The sequence below is a fragment of the Anas platyrhynchos genome, chromosome 5, assembly GCF_047663525.1.
Source record: "Anas platyrhynchos isolate ZD024472 breed Pekin duck chromosome 5, IASCAAS_PekinDuck_T2T, whole genome shotgun sequence".
NCBI lineage: Eukaryota > Metazoa > Chordata > Aves > Anseriformes > Anatidae > Anas > Anas platyrhynchos.
Genome location: NC_092591.1, coordinates 61784805 through 61804370, shown reverse-complemented (window position 1 = coordinate 61804370; position 19566 = coordinate 61784805). Strand labels below are relative to the sequence as shown.

At 37.5% G+C, this 19566-nt stretch overlaps 1 protein-coding gene across 8 annotated transcripts in view; it reads left to right on the top strand.

Annotated features, from left to right (window-relative positions):
• The window catches only part of INSC (INSC spindle orientation adaptor protein), a 134891-nt gene that overhangs the window by 34407 nt on the left and 80918 nt on the right, over positions 1-19566 (top strand). For 7 of the 8 annotated variants that reach the window (XM_072039333.1, XM_072039331.1, XM_072039332.1 and 4 more), the window contains one exon: positions 7247-7337. The exons of the other annotated variant lie outside the window; for it this stretch is intronic. In XM_072039333.1, coding sequence (XP_071895434.1) covers positions 7285-7337 — 53 coding nt within the window. In that variant the 5' untranslated portion in view covers positions 7247-7284. The remainder of the gene's footprint in view (positions 1-7246; positions 7338-19566) is intronic. 8 annotated transcript variants of the gene reach the window in all.

Genomic DNA, 19566 nt, shown 5'->3' with positions numbered 1-19566 from the left:
TGCAGCTCACATCTCTTCTTGGACATGACAGTGTTACAAACTTGCCTTGGCCTGAGTCTTAGTTCTCTGCTCCCCTTGCCTTCAGCTGTTCTTCTACAAAATGGCGCCTGTCCAGCTGCTTGCCACTTGCTCAGCATGGTCTTTAGGTACAGACTCCCCAGTCTGGGATCTGTTTTGGGATTTGTTGCACTGGTGACATACTGTTCTCCTTTAGCTGTTGGCTGGGCTGTAATTAAAAAACAAAATTAAAAAATAAAATTTCAAAATTTGGGGTTGGTGGGGAGGAGAAAAAGCTTTTAAGAGTAAGGTGCAAAAATTGTACTTTCTATTTTAATTTGTGCCCTACACAATGGCTACTTGAAGTAACAGCACTTATTTCTGACCTCTTCATGAGGAGACTAGGGAGGAGACAAGGTCCCACTTCCCATGGAGGAGAGCAGATGAAATATTTTAGACCCTTATGCCGTAAGGTGTTTGCACATGTCTATTGCCAAGGGTGTCAGATCAAAACGGGAATTTCACTTGAATTTATCACCAACTGGCACAAACTTCTGACCTCTAACACAGGTGTTGAGGAATCATGGAGTGGCTTGGGCTGGAAGAGACCTTAAAGATGATCTAACTCCAGACCCCCTGCCATAGGCAGGGATGCCATCCACTAGGTCGGGTTGGCCAAGGCCCCATCCAGACTGGCCTCAAACACCTCCAGGATGGGACACCCTGCCTTGGCTGCCCTTGTTTTCATCATGAGGTGGGTGTTGAAGGAGGAAGAGGCAGCGCTGGCACCCATTTCCTCACAGTCCCCCATCAGGGTGGCTGCAGGCCCTTCTGCACCTCACCCCAAGGCTGCTGCCCTGGCGGCTGGGGCTGGCTTTGGGGGGCTCAGGTGTTGCCTCAGGATCGGCTGGAACCACTTCAGAGCAGGGGGCAGCGCCTGGGGCTATGGCGGCAGCACAGAAACTCTTGGCTCGTACCTGTGAGGTACTAAATTTACAGCTGGTGTTTCCCTGCTAATGTCTATTTTGTTTTTTTTGGGGGGGGGAGGGGATGTGAATAGAAAAGGGAAAAATAAAGGGTTCTTGTCTGTTTTGATGGCAGCTGGACAACTCCTCAAAGAAAGCCCTCACACCTCGCGGGGGCCGTTGGTGTGGGCACCATGTCTGAGGGCAATCCACAGTGAAGAGAGGCAGTCAACAAACCATGTGGTTAAAACCAGTCTCTACTCGTTTATTTCAGAAGAACCTTCAAAACCAAGAGGCCGTTGTCAGGAACAGGGGTGTCTTTATTGTGAGGAGTTGAATTAAGGATTGTGTGATGTTAGACTAGTTGTTTTTCTTTCCTTGATGAAGGCAGGATGGGGAACTCGTTTTGCTTTCTGTCAGCAAGCAAGGGAAGTGTAAATGCAGAGGAGTTGTACCTCTCAGCATTTTGTGGTAGCAGGCTGCATTAATACTGCTCTGAGAACCAATAAACATTTTTATATTGTGATTATCCTGCATCACATAAAAGATAAAATATAGCTTCAAATTTGCCAGCTATTATTCAGTTCCTGAACCTCAAAAGCAAATTCTTTTTGAGCCAACTGCCTCTAAAATGCTAATTGCTAGGAATGTGACCACTAATCAGTTTGCTCCCATAATACTGCTATCCGTTTAAATTGGTGTGCCCCTTCCAGAAAGGGAGACTTTAAAGACTTTCACTGATAAGGTTGAAGAAAAAGAAAAAAATTAAAAAAGCCAGTTAAGTGATTAGTCCAGTGTCTTTTTGCCCAATATATATATATATTTTTTTATTGTTTTTTTTTTTTTTTTGGGGGTGGGGAGGGTGGGAGTGGAATCTAGAATCAGCTATAGCTTTCTCTATCTCCTTCTTTTAAGTATTTTATAATGCAGTTAGTCCATGGTGATGTAAACTCTGTCTTTCTAGAGATTTTATATCTAAATGGGAAAACTGATGAAAGGTGCATTGTAAGAAAAATCCTGCCTTTGTGTAAGGACTGACTAGAGTGCTTCAGATCTTCTATTTCTGATCTCTGTAGTTATATGTATACTTTGTCATGGAGAAAGCTGGATTACCTGGGCAACGCGAGTCTCTGCTTCCCCTCCCAGTGCAATCAGCTCTTCTAGCTGTATTGCAAATATCCTTGTCAGTGATTTTTTGAATTTCCCTATCATTTCACTTGCTAAAATATAGAAGTGGAATGAATAAGCCCACATTCCTTGCTTGGAAAACAGATTTTTGCCTTGTGGTGATCACAGAAGAAATTAGATGTGCAAGAACATTTTGAAGGCTCTAAAACCCAAAGGTGAATGAAGAAATCAAACTCTGTGTGAAGATGAATGAGACCCAGTCTTAGGAGACTAGCTTGAGATATATTTCCTTTCCCATTGGCAGTTGGCCATGTTATACTTCTCACGCTAAGTTAAGATCTCCAAGTAATGTTTCTCAACTGTAATTTTCAGGATGCTCTTCTTGAACAGAGGTAGATTTTTATCTACCTCTCTTTGTTTTTCTTGTTTTGAATTTCTAGCTGTGTACTGTAAGGCTAAGATGAGGAAAAATCCAAAGCAGAAAAGAAGCTGCACAGACTTCAGTTTGAATTAATATCCACATATATATACATAATGAGTGTTGTCAAAGATAAACACAGAACTGTTTAAAATGAAACCCTGTCTCTTCTGAAAATAGAGAGGAAAAGAAGGGAAGAAATATGCATTAAAAATAAAACCCTTTGTGAGTGAAAATTGATTTGCGCTTCAGTTTATACTTGAAGTATAAAGCATGGGCTACTCAGCAGTGCTTCCTGTTTGATTATCAGTTCTGCAAGAGCTGCTATCACAAATGAGTGCTGCAGGTAGTGCCTGTTCCCCCCCTCCCTCCCCCTCCACACACACACTTCTAGCTTGAATTTTGTATTCCAGGATTATGGTACATATATCTGTGTATATGGTCCCACGCTAATACAACCCGTTTTAATGCATCGTTTGAAGGACTCTTCATTACTTCTTGCTTTTGGTTTTATGGCTTCTTGGATTTGTGACACCTAGCTTAATACTCAGTTGACTTTTACTATTGCAATTAATTCAGGCCTGTATAAATCTGTTATAATCCAAAATAACCACAGGATCCTGAGTCCTCAAATGGTTAGTACAAATAACTTCAGATGGACCAGACATGTTACTGAAGGACATGGTGTATGTGTTTACTTTCTGACCTCTCACATAAATGCTGTCAGAATTTTGCTCTTAATTTGATTTGTGGCATTCCATTAACAGTTACTCTGTCTACCAGAAGAATAATAACTAATGATTCCCAGACTCCCAGCATTGTAAAATGAGGACAGGCACTGTTTGGCAGAACAGATATTGTACTTTACTATGGACAGGAACTGTTAATATTAATCAAAGGATATCTAGTCTAAAATGACTGAAGCTAATGACTTCTTGTTCTCAGGCTAACCGTGCTACTTACAAGTAACATGCTCTTCTGATTCTGATTACTAATAATCACAAGCTAGATAGGTGATTTTCTGTCTTTCAGAAAGAAAAATGATGCTCTTGATTGACCTTATTTTCACATATTCTTAGTGCTGAAATTATAGTGTTAGGGGTTAGAAATAGGATGGCAAAAGTTCATGGATTTGCCTTTTGATTTAAGCCTTTACAAAGCTGGACATGCAAGCAGTGAATGTGTTCAAAATGTGAATTTAATTGTGTGACTCTCAGGGCTTAATTATTCAGGGTGTCACTTTGTGATGGAGAACTTCCTTTAGACCATCAGTAATAGGAGTAAATGAGTCACACTTATTTCACCTTGAATACGTGACGTTACTGTGATGGTTTTGGACAATGATATGTTTAACAGAAATACAGACTGCTAAAATTCTCCTAATTTTTAGCTTTATAAACATGCTGTTGTGTTGAATAATGGAGAAATAACTTAAACTGGAAGGTTTAACAAGATGCAATATCATTTTCTAGCAGAAATAACATCTTTCTTAGGATGCTAAATGTCGTGTTGTGCTTCAGAAGCTTCTCTCTAATGCTACAACAGACTTGAGCAAGAAGAGGCTCCCAGCAGGGAGCTCTCTTAATGCAGGAGGAATCTGCTCTTTTGGAACCAGCAACTTGACAGCTCCCAGCTGCACTGTGCTGATGAGGCCTGGTGTAAGTTAGGATGAGACTTTCTTTAACTTACAGGTGGGCTAGTTTGTGAGCTCTCAAAGCTGTTTTTCATGTTCTGTATCAGTTTCTAGAACCAGTACATGGTATTTGTGTATGAGCAAGTTACTTCTTACAGGTATTTTTTTTGGCCCTTTTCTGTGAGCAGTGCTTATATGCTGTCACAAATGTGATGTTTTGTTTTCTTACTGTGAAGTAACTCTCTGAAAGAAGATTTGGCTGTCTTTGGTGGGAATAAAATGTGATTTATGGTGTGCTTATCTTACATGTATATAGTTAAACATGAGGAAATAACATCTTAAAATCTAGTTCAGTGTTGACAGGACAAAGAGAAAGATGAAGAACACAAAGAGAGGCTGCTGCCTTGAATACATCTAATTCCATATACACTATCTACCAGAAGAATTAAATATGATCATAAGTTATTTAATGTGATGATGCAAGTGTGTATGCAAACCCTTATGTAAAATAGTATATAATTTATTAAAAAAAAATGGATTTATAGAAGTCCAAGAATAAAGCTTTTATTATTTCAGCACAAATGTTTTACTCAGGCCTGTGCAAAAATAACCAGTATTAGAGTTTACAAGGAGTGTTAATTTTTTGGTACATTTGCCTAGGCAGCATCTCTGGCCAGATCTGGGGCTGATCCAGTGTATACTGAGAGCTGGTGGGGAAAAAAACATTAGCTACTTCTGTTGTCTAGTAGTATCTATAAAGTTGATACATTTGTGTTTTGTGTATGTGTATAATGTATGCACGTATACATTTTCTTAACATGCATTTACGTATGCTCACATCAGCTTGGGCTTAAAGAAACAGTCTGTTTGGTGAAAATATTGGTAACGTATTTTGTTGCTGTTCCTGGAAGATAAGTGACCACTAAGTAGAAGTTGATCATGTTTTTAAAGGCTCTCAACCATAATGTAAATGTGTGTTTTATGGGAAGACAGCCTTTAAAAAAAAGCTGCATTTTTGTCATGTTTCTAATTTATAGAGCACAATGAGATGCAGCAACCTAATTTATGTCTGTGTACATTATGTCACTGATCACAAGTAATGGAATACATCAAATGCTCTGATTTGTATGTATAGAAATTCTGTTAGTGGGCTGAACTAATGGTGAAGCAGCTTTAGCTTGCCAAAGGGAAGCTGTTCATTTTTGCATTGGTAGCATAGAAGATAAAACCTGTGCCTTATGCTGCACAGGAGGAGACAGTGTCTACAAAGTCTGGACTTCTGTAGGCTGAGAGAAAGTTTGCCTTTCACATGACAGGAAACCTTATGCTGGGGATGAAGATTTTATGCAGACATGTTCATCTTTTGATTAAAGGTTTTTCCCCAAATGAAGATAGTCAAGATCAGCTAATTACAGTAAATTGGATTCTGTGATTATTTATATTTGGTAATCTCAAATGTATTTTGAAAAGACAGAAAATAAACAACCTGCTATTAAAAGAAAAAAAAAAGATTATTTCTTCCAGTTAGTGCTGTCTATACAGCATATACTATATGATTTAAAACAAACAAACAAACAAAACCAAAACAAACAAAAAAAAACAAACAAGCAAGCCTGTTGTTCAAATCAGAGTATCATGGGAGCAGAAGGATGCATGCTAATATTTTCTTACTTGGACAAGTGAGAATTCAGTTAGAGTCTATCAAGTATTGGATGCTGGTGATCTTCTAAAACCAAGGTTTAGCGATATTTAAATTGCCCCCCAAAAGCAAATCAGATTCTTCTCACATGCATGTAATGAAGTATATTTCAATATTCATTAAAATTAACTTTGTTATTTCCAGGAAAACTTGAGGGGGTAGGATGGGGATAACATTGCCCAAGTTACGTGGTGCAGCAATGGGCAGAACATGTTGAGTGTGTTACTCTGAAATATTTTTGTGTTTAGGACAAAGTTTGTGGGACTTGGGGGGCAAAAAAAAAAAAAAAAGGCAAGGACTTGCATTAGCAACGAGATTGGTTTGCTATGAAAGATGCTGAGGACTACTCTGTGTCAATTAAGAGCAATTTGGAGTGGCAAATTTCTTAAATGCTGGCTGACTCAGCTTGAAGAAAGTAGCCAGTAACAAAATGGCAGTTTCACAAGTGGTTGCATCAAAAGTCTTTTCCCACTGTTGGTGACAGAAACAGCATTAATTTCCTGTGTATGTTCTCTGAGTAAGATTCATTGATTTTTTTATTTTTTATTTTTTTCCACATCCAGGAAAGCATCATTGTTCTTTGCCTCCTCCAGATTTGTTCATCTCCTTGTCATTCTTGAGTCATGGCTTAAACTTCTCCTTCAAATATTTTGTATTAGTTCTTCCTGTAGCCATGTGGATGAGTGGGGATTGCCTCACCATTTCTGTAGACTAACTCAGCTCTGGTTTCTGCTCAGAATATGCATTGATCTATAGTGGGTAATGCCCTAATGGAAGATGGGGCTAACTAAATGAAGAGGGCACCCTCTTACTTCTTTCTAGTACAGGGGTTTTGCATGCTTATCCTGGCCATGGTATAAGGGGAAAACGTGGAGGAAAACATATACAGTGTTTTGAACTAATAAAAAATGAAGTTGTGTATCATGGAGGAATCTAATATTTCGATAACTTAGACTTCAAGGGTCTTTCTGTAGATGTAGTGTTATATGATCCTGAAATCATACAACCATGCACTTGCTTTCTGTTGTAGTCTTTTATTTACATGATAACCTGAACAATTAGTTTTACTAAACCAATTTTTCTCTGTAGTGCTAATTAATGCAACATGACTTAGAAACGATACTAAATAATAACTGTTTACCTAATAATGTGTTCAACCCAGATGGCTCTGACCTGTGCAGTAATCCAGGAAGTCCACGAATATGCAAAACCCTATGTTTCTTATGCCATGAAATGTACTTACTGGCCTTGGTTATCTGATGGAGTTGTGTAATAACCTAAGGTAAAGAAGCTTTTTGAATTGTTTCTGATGAGAACTCCACAAATCAGCAGGAGAATGCCATGCTACCCTGGACTGAAGAGGCTTGAGTTTCCCTGGGTTTACTAAATGACTGTTTTCTTTCTAGATTCCAGCCTATGGAAAAGCATACATAAGAGGATAAATATGGCTTTTAAGGGTGAGGACCACTTAGATTCCCTTCCGTTACCTGTTCAGCGGTAAGTGGTATACTCTTTCATGATGACTTGAATGATAAAATGCCTCCAGGGCTGCATCTGCACTTTTTTTTTTTTTTGAGGATCCAAAACAGATTAAAAAGTCATCTCAGTTTTAAATAATGTCCATACAAAATCTTGAGAAAGCCTGGACTTCACATTCAGCGTTTATCAAGGGATTTTCAAATTTGTATACCTGCAGTGTGGTAAGTCATGACAGTGAATATGCGATCAGCAGTTTAAATGGATGAGCATGTTTATGGTAGAGATACGGCTGTAGGTACTGGGTTGGCTCTTTGTAATGATGGAACTCAGTGGCACTCACTGTACTCTGCAGGCTGCTGAAAACTGGAAATACATGTATATATTTATTGAATGTGGCTTGCTTTCTCTATTTGTAACTGTGGTAATGATATTGAAGTTATGGTATAACCTCTTCAGACCCTGAGGGTGACTGGAAACACTGGTGACTCTACTATAATAAATTGTTTTTTACAATCTGACTGCTGGCTAAGAGCTAGTATCTGTAGTATAGTTTCATGTTTAACTTAATGGAGGCTGCGTGAAAAGGGAAACATGGATAATGAGTATAGTAAATTTGTGTTCTCTTTGAACTACAGTCTTGACAGGTGGCACAACTGATTTTTGTGGCTGCTGAACACAAGGATAAAATCAGAAACAAGAAAGACTGATTTTCCTTTTTTTTTTTTTTTTTTTCTTTCTTCAGGCCAGGTTGTAAGTCTTTCCTGTAGTCCACTGGCTGCTGCTACGTGCTCTCAGAAGGCAATGCTTTTCTTCATGAGGAATTTGTTATTCCTCTGTTTTTCCCAATCTCAATTTTCCAGTAGATATTTTAGATATTTTAATAATGCCATCAAATTTATAGTCACTGAAAGACTACTTCTGTATGCTGTCTTCTGGAAGACATTTTATGTGCAGGAATGTAGTTTGGGGACCCCATATACCAAGGAAATCAGTATTGGATTCTAGCCAAAAATTGCTTTAGAAATCAGTGAGTTCTAGGAGTCCTGGGTAGCCAGGTGTGGCATGGACTGACATAAACAGCAATGAGGTGTCCTGTCATTCATTAGTTTAATTTTTTTCATCGGATGTAAATGTGGAGTACTGTTTCAGAGGCACACATCAGAGGAATCAGATTAATGACTTTCACTTGGAAAAGCTCAGGCTAACCTAATGATCAGATAAGGTACCAGATAATCTGGAGTTATTTCTTAGTGGTAACTACTGGTTTCTATAACCTGAATAGTAGATTAATAGCAGACCAATTGCTATGCAAGAACTCCTGTTGCAAACTGAGCTGGTGAAGTCTCATTGGAGTGGAAAACAAGCTGCAAACAGGACCAAAGGCAGTAGGTCCTGTGGGTGGCTGGTCCAGCTTGATGCTGGGAAGTTTTTGCTTGCATGTACTTAACTGAGGGTATTAGCTGCAGACTGCCTATGCTAGCAACTGGAAATGTGGAGTGGGAACAATATACATGGTGCTCAGATATAGCATCATCGCAGAACTGGAAAAATGAATTTGTAGTTTAGAATCCTCTGGAAAGGTGACCTGCCTGCAGGTCAGTTCCCCTGTGTGCAGGGAAGCAGCAGGACGCCACAGTGCTACACAAACAAAAATGTGCTGCTTTACATTGACTCTTCACTAAGATGTGTCTTATCACAAGAAGTTATCTGAAGAAGTCCTGTGTAGTAAGCACTACATTCTGACAAACTGCTTAGTTCAGCAGGGCAATTTTACATAGACACATTATAAAATAAGCAAATATTCTTTTGCCCTGGGTGAATAAAAACCTATTCTTTTCCATGTTTATTCTGAAAGATAATATATTTTCTACTTGAGCAATGTATCAGAGAAAGTCCATGTAACAAGAATGATGGGTAGAGGGAAATTGTCAGTGGTCAACAAATGAAGATGTAGGGAAGGCTAGAATTGAAAATGAGAAAACGGGTATTTACTGTAAGGTTTTTGCGGAAAGAACACAGACTGGAACAATAAAGTCCAGGAACTGTACAAAATGTTTTTCATTTTGAAAACCCTTAACATAATAGCTCTTCTGAAGAAATTGACTTTGTGTGATTAAGTTATTTATCTGGGTTAGACAAAGGAGTGGTGTGGATCCTATAGGAATTTTTAAAGGATTCAATCAAGTTTCAAAATGACTAGCGAGATTCAAGGATCTGCTGTTGTTCCTGTAACCATGCCTAGGATGTATGCCTGCCTCGGCATTCCGGTTCATGCTCCTGCTTTTTGTGAGAGGGGCTTGAATTAATTTATAAGACATGTGCTGCTGTGTCCTCTCAAAGGAAAGAGGTAACTCAAATTCAACTAAGGTCAGTTAGTGCTGTGTAGCACCACGGTTGTTCCTGGCTTCATGTTTAGCTCGGAATCTTTTGAGAAGTAAAACCAAACACATCCTCAGGCAGCAATATCTGTTTTCATAGGAAAAATGTACCATATACGTACAAGCAAATTCCCTGTGTTTCCACAGCAGCAATTAAAGTCAACAATTATCTTGGCTGTATAAGGAGCTTAGAACCGGGACCTGAGCTGATGTGCTTCATGAATTGTTGTTTACATTCCTCTCTTCTGGACTTCGTGGGAAATCACTGCTTGTATTGGAAAATCTCTAGACTACTGTCTCTCTATTCTAGTAGCTTTCTAAAGTACTGTCAGACCCACCTGTAATTGACATCTAGACTGTTAAAGATGCAATATTTAAAGATATAAAATATCCTGAAGAAAAACAAAATTACTGGTACAAAAACTGTTTCACTGAGTCAGGAAATCACAACTTGTGATGATTTTTTCTTAGAAAACAATTGAAGATAGTTCTATTAATAAAAACAACAACAACAAAAAACACCTAGTTAGTCTCTAAAAGCTGTCATTAGTCCTACATGAAGCATGACCAAAAAGAATGATCTGTTGCCATTAGTAATGTCCAGCTTACTATAGCATGTGAATAGTGTATATTCATTAGAGATGTATATAGCAACATTCTGTAGTGTTTTAGTATAGCTTTTGGAAAACATTCCTATTTACTTGCATCTATTGAAATTGATTTCCCACATTTCTAGTGATTTTTTCCAGATAGGAAAGCCAATGTTAAATAAATCAATTTTTCTTTTCTGTCCCTCTCCTCCCCTCCCTTTGTAATGAAAGTTCATCAGCCTTTTCGTTTGCTTAAAATTAAAACTTAATGTACCATTTTTTCATGGTAATCATAGTTTCTTGTACTTTCCACGTTGCATAGTAAACCAAAATTAACCTCTGTAGTACTGAATATAAAGTCATTCAGCTAAACAAAGTACTCATAATGAAAAACAAAATAGGACACTGTTTTTGTTTTCCTGGGTTATGTTTGGTTAGCTATTGCAACTGAGACAAATTCAGTATGATTGGACATATTTGAAAATAATGCTTTTTTAAATATAGGAGGATTGTCCGTAAAAATAGGTATTTAAAAACAAAACCAAAAAGAATTTATCTTGCTGAAAAAAACTTTACATTTGTTCTATATAACCATCAGTCACTCTTGAAAATGAAGTGTGGGTGGATTCTTCCTTAGGGTCCAAAATGCTGCTGTACTGCTTAATACATCGTCTAAACATTTTTACTGTTTAAAAATGGATGATACTTTCAACTTGCATAAGAACAAAGGCAATGTTGAATATTTAAAGGTTTATTTTTTGTTAAAAGTGAATACTTTGAACACCAGAAAGATGAGCCTATTATGTATTTATATCTAGGATTTTTAAAATTGATATAGTACTATTATTGTTTTCTTGAGGAAGTTTACATCATTATTGGTATATATGATTTATTGCTTTTTTTTTTTTATCACTGTGCTTCAGATGAAGGAGGTGAAGCAGAGAATCTAGACAAGTCTTTCAACTCTGGGTACTTACAACTCTGGGTACTTACAGTTAAGACCTCTGAAAATCACTTCCTTTATTTGATCCCCTGAAGTTGGAAAAGTTTGCCATAAGGGACTTCTGTGGCAGAGCCAAAAATGGAATCCAGGTTTCCTGCCTCTCAGTTCTTAACCAAAAGGCAGTCTTTCCTGCTTTTGTTACTTTTTTTTTTGTTGAGCTAAAGATCTGAGTCCTATGAAAGAACAATATGAATGAGGTCACTCCATGTGTATTTATAGCTTCACTCTGCTCTTTAAATTGTGCCGTGTATCTGCAGGTGTTCTGATAACTTTCCTAAAGGATCTGCTTAGATGTCCTGTTATATAAATTAGGATTTACATGCCTTCTGCCATTAAGAATCTATTAAAGTGACAATCATCTCTTAAGAAACCTGGATTTATTACAGTAGGACTTTTGGCTTTTTTTCCATATATACATATATATATGTGTGTGTGTGTGTGTATGTAATTTTTTTTCCTTTTAACATTTCAAGGAATTAAAAAATTTTTTGTTTCTGCATGGCAGGTAGGGCTGGCTGGAGATCTGCTCGCTGTGTGTGCATGTTCACTCCTCTGGTGAAAGGAACTGTACAAGCTGTAGTAACTGTATCTAGTCTGTACACTATCAGATGTGATGGAAATTACTGAAAGAGGGTAGGTTCATAAAATGATTTAAGAAAAATTCCTTTATAGGGATAACTTTACAGTGGAAGCAAGAACGTAGTCAATGTAACACAAATATGGCCACAGAACCCAAACCTTTTTCTCAGCAGTAGATATGAATCAGAATACCTTCTCATTACAAACTGCAGGGAATTCTCATCGGATTGTTCACATTAAATTGTGGGTTTTCATTACACAAATAGAAAACAAATGCATTTGAGCTCTAGGACCAATACATTCTACCCATGAATTGATGGGAACGATTTTGTCTTTTGCACCTCTAACTACTTTGCTGATAGCCCAATAGGGAAAGAGCTATTTATTGAATTGATGCTAGGAAAAAAATAAATCACAAAACTAGAATAAAAATAGCTTTTATTTGGGCTGAATTGTTATTTTGATGGAGTGTTTGCCAAAAGTTGAAAACTGAGACTTAAAGCAAGTGAAGTCCAGAATTATGCTGTAGAAACTGCAGTGATTTGACTTGTTTTCCTCCCAGATCAAGATGAGAAACATGCAAACGTTTATGGAACATATAGACATATAAAGTGAAACTAATAGAAGTTTCTAATGGAGTTTTTTAAAGGAAGCTACATTCTCAACGAAAACAAACAAAAAAAAATACCAACTTGTAAAAATACTCCTAATAAGAAAGATAACGTAAGGATTTTTGGAAAGCAAGATGCATTTTTCCTGCTTATAAGCTGAATTATTTCAAGGACTACACCTTGGATTTTACTTCTAGAATGTCACATGGCCTCTGTACAACTGAGAAGAGGTTTTAAGAGCACTGAACTTGAGGTAGAAGACACAGTCTTTCAATGTCTAATGTTGCATTCACATGTTCTTCATTAACAAATGCAACACCACATAGGGCTTTGAGGCAAAGAATTTATCGTCCTGTTGGTCTTCCTTCCATAGTGTTTCTTTTTATACAGCTAGCCAATGACCGCTTGCCACTTGTATTCTGCAGGTGGTGGGGATCTGTAGGTCTTGATGCCATATGATCATGAGGCCTTAAACTGAAGTTCTGGTTTGTAGTGAGTTTGGGGCAGCAACTAAATTGGATTGCATGTTAGTTCATTGAAATATTGTCTGTTTCACGTGCCTACTTTCTTAAACATGTAACCCTCAAGTGAGTGATTCTTAGGGATGTGACTTCTGTGAATTAGTCTGAATAGAAGCTATTCACTTTTATCTCAGTCTGGTCTATTTTTTAACAGTATAAATCCCTGTTAGCTGCTACAAAACACCTTTCTACTTGCTGCAAATCTGCATGGTTTCTTCACTTTATCATTTCTGTTATTAGTGCCAGCCCTCACAAGACTCACCTTACTTTTCCATCTTTTAATAACACCTTGACTCCTCAAGAACCAGCAATCTGTTTATAAGAATGCACAACTTTAAGACTGCTCAAGTTCATAATTATAAAATATTGTTTAAATTGAGATACTCTAAACGCTTTGTCTAATCAGTGTTTGTATATGTCCTTAAACTGCTTAAGCATCTTCAGTAAGTTCTGAAATCTTTTTTTTCCATGGCTTTCTGTAGTGTCTGCTGCTAATAATAAAGGACTTGTTCTGTATTTGTCTTTTCCCACCCACGTCTGCAAACTGAACTTCCTGTCAGATAAGCACTTCTCGTGAAGTGGAAAACAACATCTGTATTTCCTATTTGCATTTTTTAGGCTACTTACTGTTCATAGATCTTGTCCTACTAATTTGAACCCTACATTCCCTATAATTGTTTTTATTTGGATGATGTCATGAACTCATGTCATGGCTCTTTAAAGCATTTAGACAAACACTGTAAGAAACTCTAGAGAACAAGTACACATTTTTTGTGATACAAGAGCTGAGAGTTGAAGGTTTTCAAAGTTCATTGTGCTTACGTGGCTCTATGAATTGCTACTCCATAAATTAAACAAAAGAAACCCAAAAAAACAACAGACCATTCAAGAATGTAATGCTTGCTATGGAACAGGAAAATGTTTAAAAAGCTTTTTTACTTAGCAAGCTGTAGGAATAGAATACTACAGAAGAGAGGATGGTGCTCTGCCAGTAATGCTATCAAGTTACCTACCCGTGACAAGGAATAAATTCAGTTATAGCATAGATCAAGGTACTCATTTAATACTCAAGGTACTCATTTAATAAACCTGTGTTCTTTTCATTTTACTTGGTCACCCTAGCGAAGAATTCAGTGAAGAATTGTATAGATTCAGAAAGGGAGCTTTGCCTCACTATGAAGTAAGTATTTTTGTTGTTAGTGTCTTATTCTACCTGTAACAAAACTGACAGCCATCAGGGCTTTGGCAGTAGCTAAAACAGGTATGTGTATCCGTATGCTGCTTCTGGGAAGGATTTTCAGGTGTTGGTAGTTGACTGGATTCAAGGGATGGTGTTAGTAAAGTAGTGACTATTGATTTGCCATCATTTTGTGGCCCTCAGGAAAAATATGAACTCAACTGTTTTTTTCTTTGAATACATGGGTAAAATATCTCTGTTCCTATATTCAGGATGTTAAAGTGTAGGTCAGCAGTTTAGCTCACAGGCAATAAAAATAATTGGACTTCACTTGTACTTTATGCATTTTTGGGGTGTGCAAGTCTGCCAGAATGGGAGATTTTTTCCTAACCTTTTCATTCTGATGGTTTTATCACTACAGCTTTGTATTAATTGTATATTATGCTGCAGAAACATATTATATTACTTCCCAGAGCTATGCCGTATAATATTTTATGTTGAACTGTATTAGTCACAAAAGAATTTTGGCTTTTAACCTGAAGGGAATTTGAGTTTGTCCATTATAATAATTGTGAAGTTGGGGTGACTTTAAAATGTGAACAAATTGATGAATTTTAACCATCTATTCAATTTGCCTCACTAGACCTTTTTTCATTAATGTTGGTATTTCGTATTTGTGGCTTGATGTTAGTTGGGAGCATTTTTTATTTTAATTGATCAAGCATCATCTTTCATCCTTAATGATAGCTAAGAATTCAGCCTGGATCCCTCTTGTCAGGGTCAAGAGCATGTTTCATAGTATGTGATGCATACTGTGTAGATATCAAACTAGTACTGCTATAGCCTTTATCATAAGTTTGATTATTTTCAGAATGCGTATTTTGAAATGTGGAAGTCTGTAGAAGAGACTCTCTGTTTGTATATTAGAGGAGATAGCAGACCCTATCTGCCTGGTGAATATCTTGTGTGTGGGAATTGATATCTTTTTCAGAGAAGACTTCATATTAATGTCTTTCAAATAATGGAAAAAGAACTTGCCTGAGTGTTAGGTTATCTGCCAGTCACAGGTGGTACTTTCTGACTGTATTTTACTGTATTTCATGAATTTTATTGTGACATTAGATTAGTAATCCTGTCAGCTATGGACCCTAAAACTCATCATTCTAGTCATTGTTTTATGGCTTGGACTCCGCAGTTTGTGATTTTCAGCACTCTAAATTTTTCCTGGTCCTAACAAGGCCTTCTCAAAGTATTTGTATGTTTTTTATGGTTAGTTATATTCACTTGTGTTCTAATCTTCATTATTCTTGCTTTTCTGTAGCATATTTCAGAAAAGCTACTTATCCGGTTTACCTATATACTACCACTATGTTGGATGCCCACGTTGTTTTCACAAGGTGGTCTTGCTAGTTTCTTTTTTTCCCTTTTTTTAGTTTCATTTTGCATGTAGGATTTTCTTTCCTGTTCACAAATCTGACATTGTAAATGATACATTAGTTGATTCAAATGCTTTTGATTTCTTTTACTTTATGAAATGTTTCTACATCATTTTGAGAGTTAAGGTCTTGACAGCTGTCTGCTTTGTGAAGTCTTCCAGTAATGTAGATGGATACTGGAAAGTTTGTAGTACATTACTGGTATGGTGAGAAGCTTGTGATTTTCTTTTTTTTTTTTTTTTCTTAAAATATTTTTATTTCTATTGCTATCTTTGTTCTTTAATTCAAAATTGGATTTCAGCATTTCTTGCCTATTATAATGTTGTTTTACATTCATACAACTGTAGCGTTAACATTCTGCTCATTAGTTCACAGGAAGTGTCCCCACATTCTTATTCACCCTCAACCCTCCCCCTCATCTCTGCTCCCCCACAAAAAAAGACAAGGTAAAAACAGACTGGAAAATGTTTGGTTTTGGTACCATCTTAAGGAATACAAGCATCTTACTCATATGTCATGTCTTGCCTACTTGCCACAAAGACTTTAAAAAACAACAACTAACCCTTTCCCACTAAATACCGTAATAGTTAAATAGCTCCTTTGAGATGCTGTTGACAGTAATGTTGTGTTACGTTAGAATGCTACTGCCACAGGTAGCTGGTAAGAGCCCCATTCTTGACTTTCTATATTGTTTGTGTCAGCTTTCTGGCAGTAAAGAATACTAAGCCTGGATTGCAAGCATACTCCCTCTGAACCCAGTGCATTAGCTGTGGAGAAGGAACTGCTCCTAGCAATTGTGTGGCTAAGGAGGAGAAAGGGATGCAGAGTAACAGACACTAGAGCACTGAAGGATCCAGACCATCATGATAACTTGGTATCTTTTGACATGCAAGACAAGGAAGAGTTGGAGGAAGCAAGAGAGAGCTGCATCCCACAGCATGCAAGCCTGATGCTTGCAGTTGGCCTCATGCAGTCACTGAGCAACGCTGCTGCCTGCCTGGAAGTGATGCTGTGCTTAAGGGTTGAGGCTGATCTCCTGCACTGTCTCCTGGGTGTAAGAAGGAAGGAGCCAGAAGTGGTAATGCTGGCATTGGCAGCTCATACTAAAACTAACTGGTTGATTGCCCCACAGCTCCACCAGAACACAGCGTGCCTCACACCCTGTGAACTGCATCAAGAGATTTTCCGCTACACTGACTGCAGTTCTTGGTGTGCATCTTGGAAAGCTTTATTTTTTGTTTGTTAGTGTGTTTTATCACATATGGAAGAGTTTACCATTAATACAAGTCTTCAGGGAGGCAAAATTAAGTAACATTAAACTTAACCCAGCTTACAGGGAAAACAGTGCAGTGTCTACTCTCTGATTTGATTACTCTCCATGTCTTTGTAAACTTTGACAAATCACAGTGAAGACTCTTTTTTCCAATTTACATTATGGGGTTGGAAGTCATCTATTTTGCAAAACTGTTTTGAGACTGACCTTCTATGCAATTTTATGCGTATCATGCATTCTGATGTTACTATTCTGCTGGCAAGAATAAAGAGCCATACTTTGCCTGTCATTTAAGCAGCTAGGCCATATTGTTGTCATGTATATAATGTATATACATCATAATGTTGCTGGAATTATTCTTGTTAGCTCTGGAAGGTCATTATGGGTGAAGTCCTGGCTGTTGACTTCATTATATCCAAGACATCTTTCCTTGTAAAATACAAACTTAGGAGGATACCAAGGACATTCACCTTACTTAGCTAACCAAAAAGAGCTCAAAAAGGGTGAAGTAGTCCTCTCTTTAGGGAATTAAGGGGGGAAAGGGAATAGTCCTCCTTTTCATGCAACTCTGAAAGAGAGATGAAACTAAGGAAGGGATTCTAAAGCTCGAGAAATTCACTGAATTTGCTATTGTTTTATTGTGAGAAAAGGCAGTGTTACCATCTGTCTCCAAAAGGACAGTAAGGTTTGTTGAAGCTTTAATTTTGAGCATTGTACGTCATTCTTCCTGATTCTACCCTGGTTGTACCTCTGATTAATTTCTCGACTTTAGGCTGAGCATTTTGCCCTCCTGTATCTTCCTCTACTTCAGGTGGTGAAATACAAAGGAAGCCTTTGTTAACAAATTTCCACAAGTTGCTGTTCTAACGATAATTCCAAAGCAATTGATATGTTATGACCTCATATGCCTTGTTATTATGCATGCATCATCCTATTGCACTGTTGTCGGTCACTAATGTTGAATGCTATATAGCTGCTGCTTTCTGTGAATGTGCAGAGTGTGCTTGTTCACAAAGACTGACTTGTTCCTTCTGTGTGCAACATTTTGCCTTCATTTTTATAGGGTTGTTGCCTGGCATGTAAGTTCACTAAACCCTTTTCAACAGTGGCTATAACAGAGGATGATGATTAATCATGTATACCTCCTCACTTCTGAGGTGTTTCCTTCCAAACTGATTTTTTAAAAAAACAGCTCTATTAAGGATATTTTTAAGATTTTACCATTTTACTTATTAGATTTTACTTGTCTTCTCAGCTATTCAAAATACTAGTACCAGATTGTGTTGAATACGATGTATTTGTCACTTCAGTTCACGTTTTCTGGGAATTTCTTCCTTAATTAATTGCCTGGTCTGTTTCAGTCTGGTTCACTGCTGCCTAGGGATGGTGATCTTGTAATCAGTTGTTCAGTAACTTGTAATGAGCAAATTTAAGAAAGCCAGCAGAGCAATGCTACAACTTTGTAAATGGTTTCTTGCCTTTTTTCCCTTTTTGACAAATAGTAGAGCGATCTTAAGAAATATGCTAGTCTGACCCCATTTCTACTCTCATTAAATTTGCTGGTGTCTGTTAGTGGCTGGTTTTCTGAGTTCACATTAACCCTGAGGGACTTGGAGTGATGGAGTAAAATGCATACAAGAGTTTAATATTAAGCTGAAATGTTAGCAGTGCCAGTTGATTCTTTTTGCTCCTTACAGCATTTTGGATGTGAAGAAGTATATATATGTTATTTTAAGGCAATAATCCTAAAGGACTATAGATGTGCTTTTCTTTACTTTCTTAGAGGAAAATCCTTTTATGTTGCATGTATAGACTATGCAGTATGCTTCAGGTATGAGATTTCTATAGCTTCCCTTTTGTGGATACTTTATTGTTGAAGTCATTCTGCAGTGCAATGGAAATAGAAAGCATTCACATCAAGAGTGTAATATTCTGCCCAATTAAAGCTGATGGAAATGTTTTTCCACTGTCTTAAATGGGAGCAGGATTTTACTCAGAATAAAGAGTAGATAGGGGTAAAACAAGGGGAAGATGAGGAAAAAAAATACTGTAAGAGAAAGAGGAGGACCAGGAAATGGTATCAAGACAGATCGAGGTTATTCAATGGATAGCAAGATGGTTGAAGGCACCATTTTAGGAAGTGCTGCAGGGCAAAACTCTTATTCAGTGATAGCTGTGCATACGCAAGTGTTCCATTTTGGAATTTAACTTAGCATTTTGAAACTAACTTTGTAGATGAAATTTAAAATGCATCATGCAGAAGTTACTTCATTGCTACAGCAATGAATATGGAATATAAAAATTATTTTTTCAAGTAGGATAAGTTCACCTGGCATACTTGTAGTTTATAAATAAGTAAGCTTAAAGGTAGAGGACATTACATGACTATGAATCCATAGTTTCTAACTAGTCAGGAAGCAAATGTTCACAGTGGAATATTATATCAAATTTTTCACTTTTAAAAAAATAGTCTTCTGAGTTCAGAGCACAAAGCTAATCTGGAGAGCTAAATGCGAACTTGACGTGCCTCGTGTCTCCTAATGGCCAGCCCTGCCAGTAGAGTCAGTACACTGCAGAGGAACAGGGTGGCTGCTGGTCGCTCGTGGTAGTGTCTCCTGTCTGTGGCAGGAGAGCCTCAGATGTGCTCAACAGACTTCGACCTACTTGCTTATGGTGGCA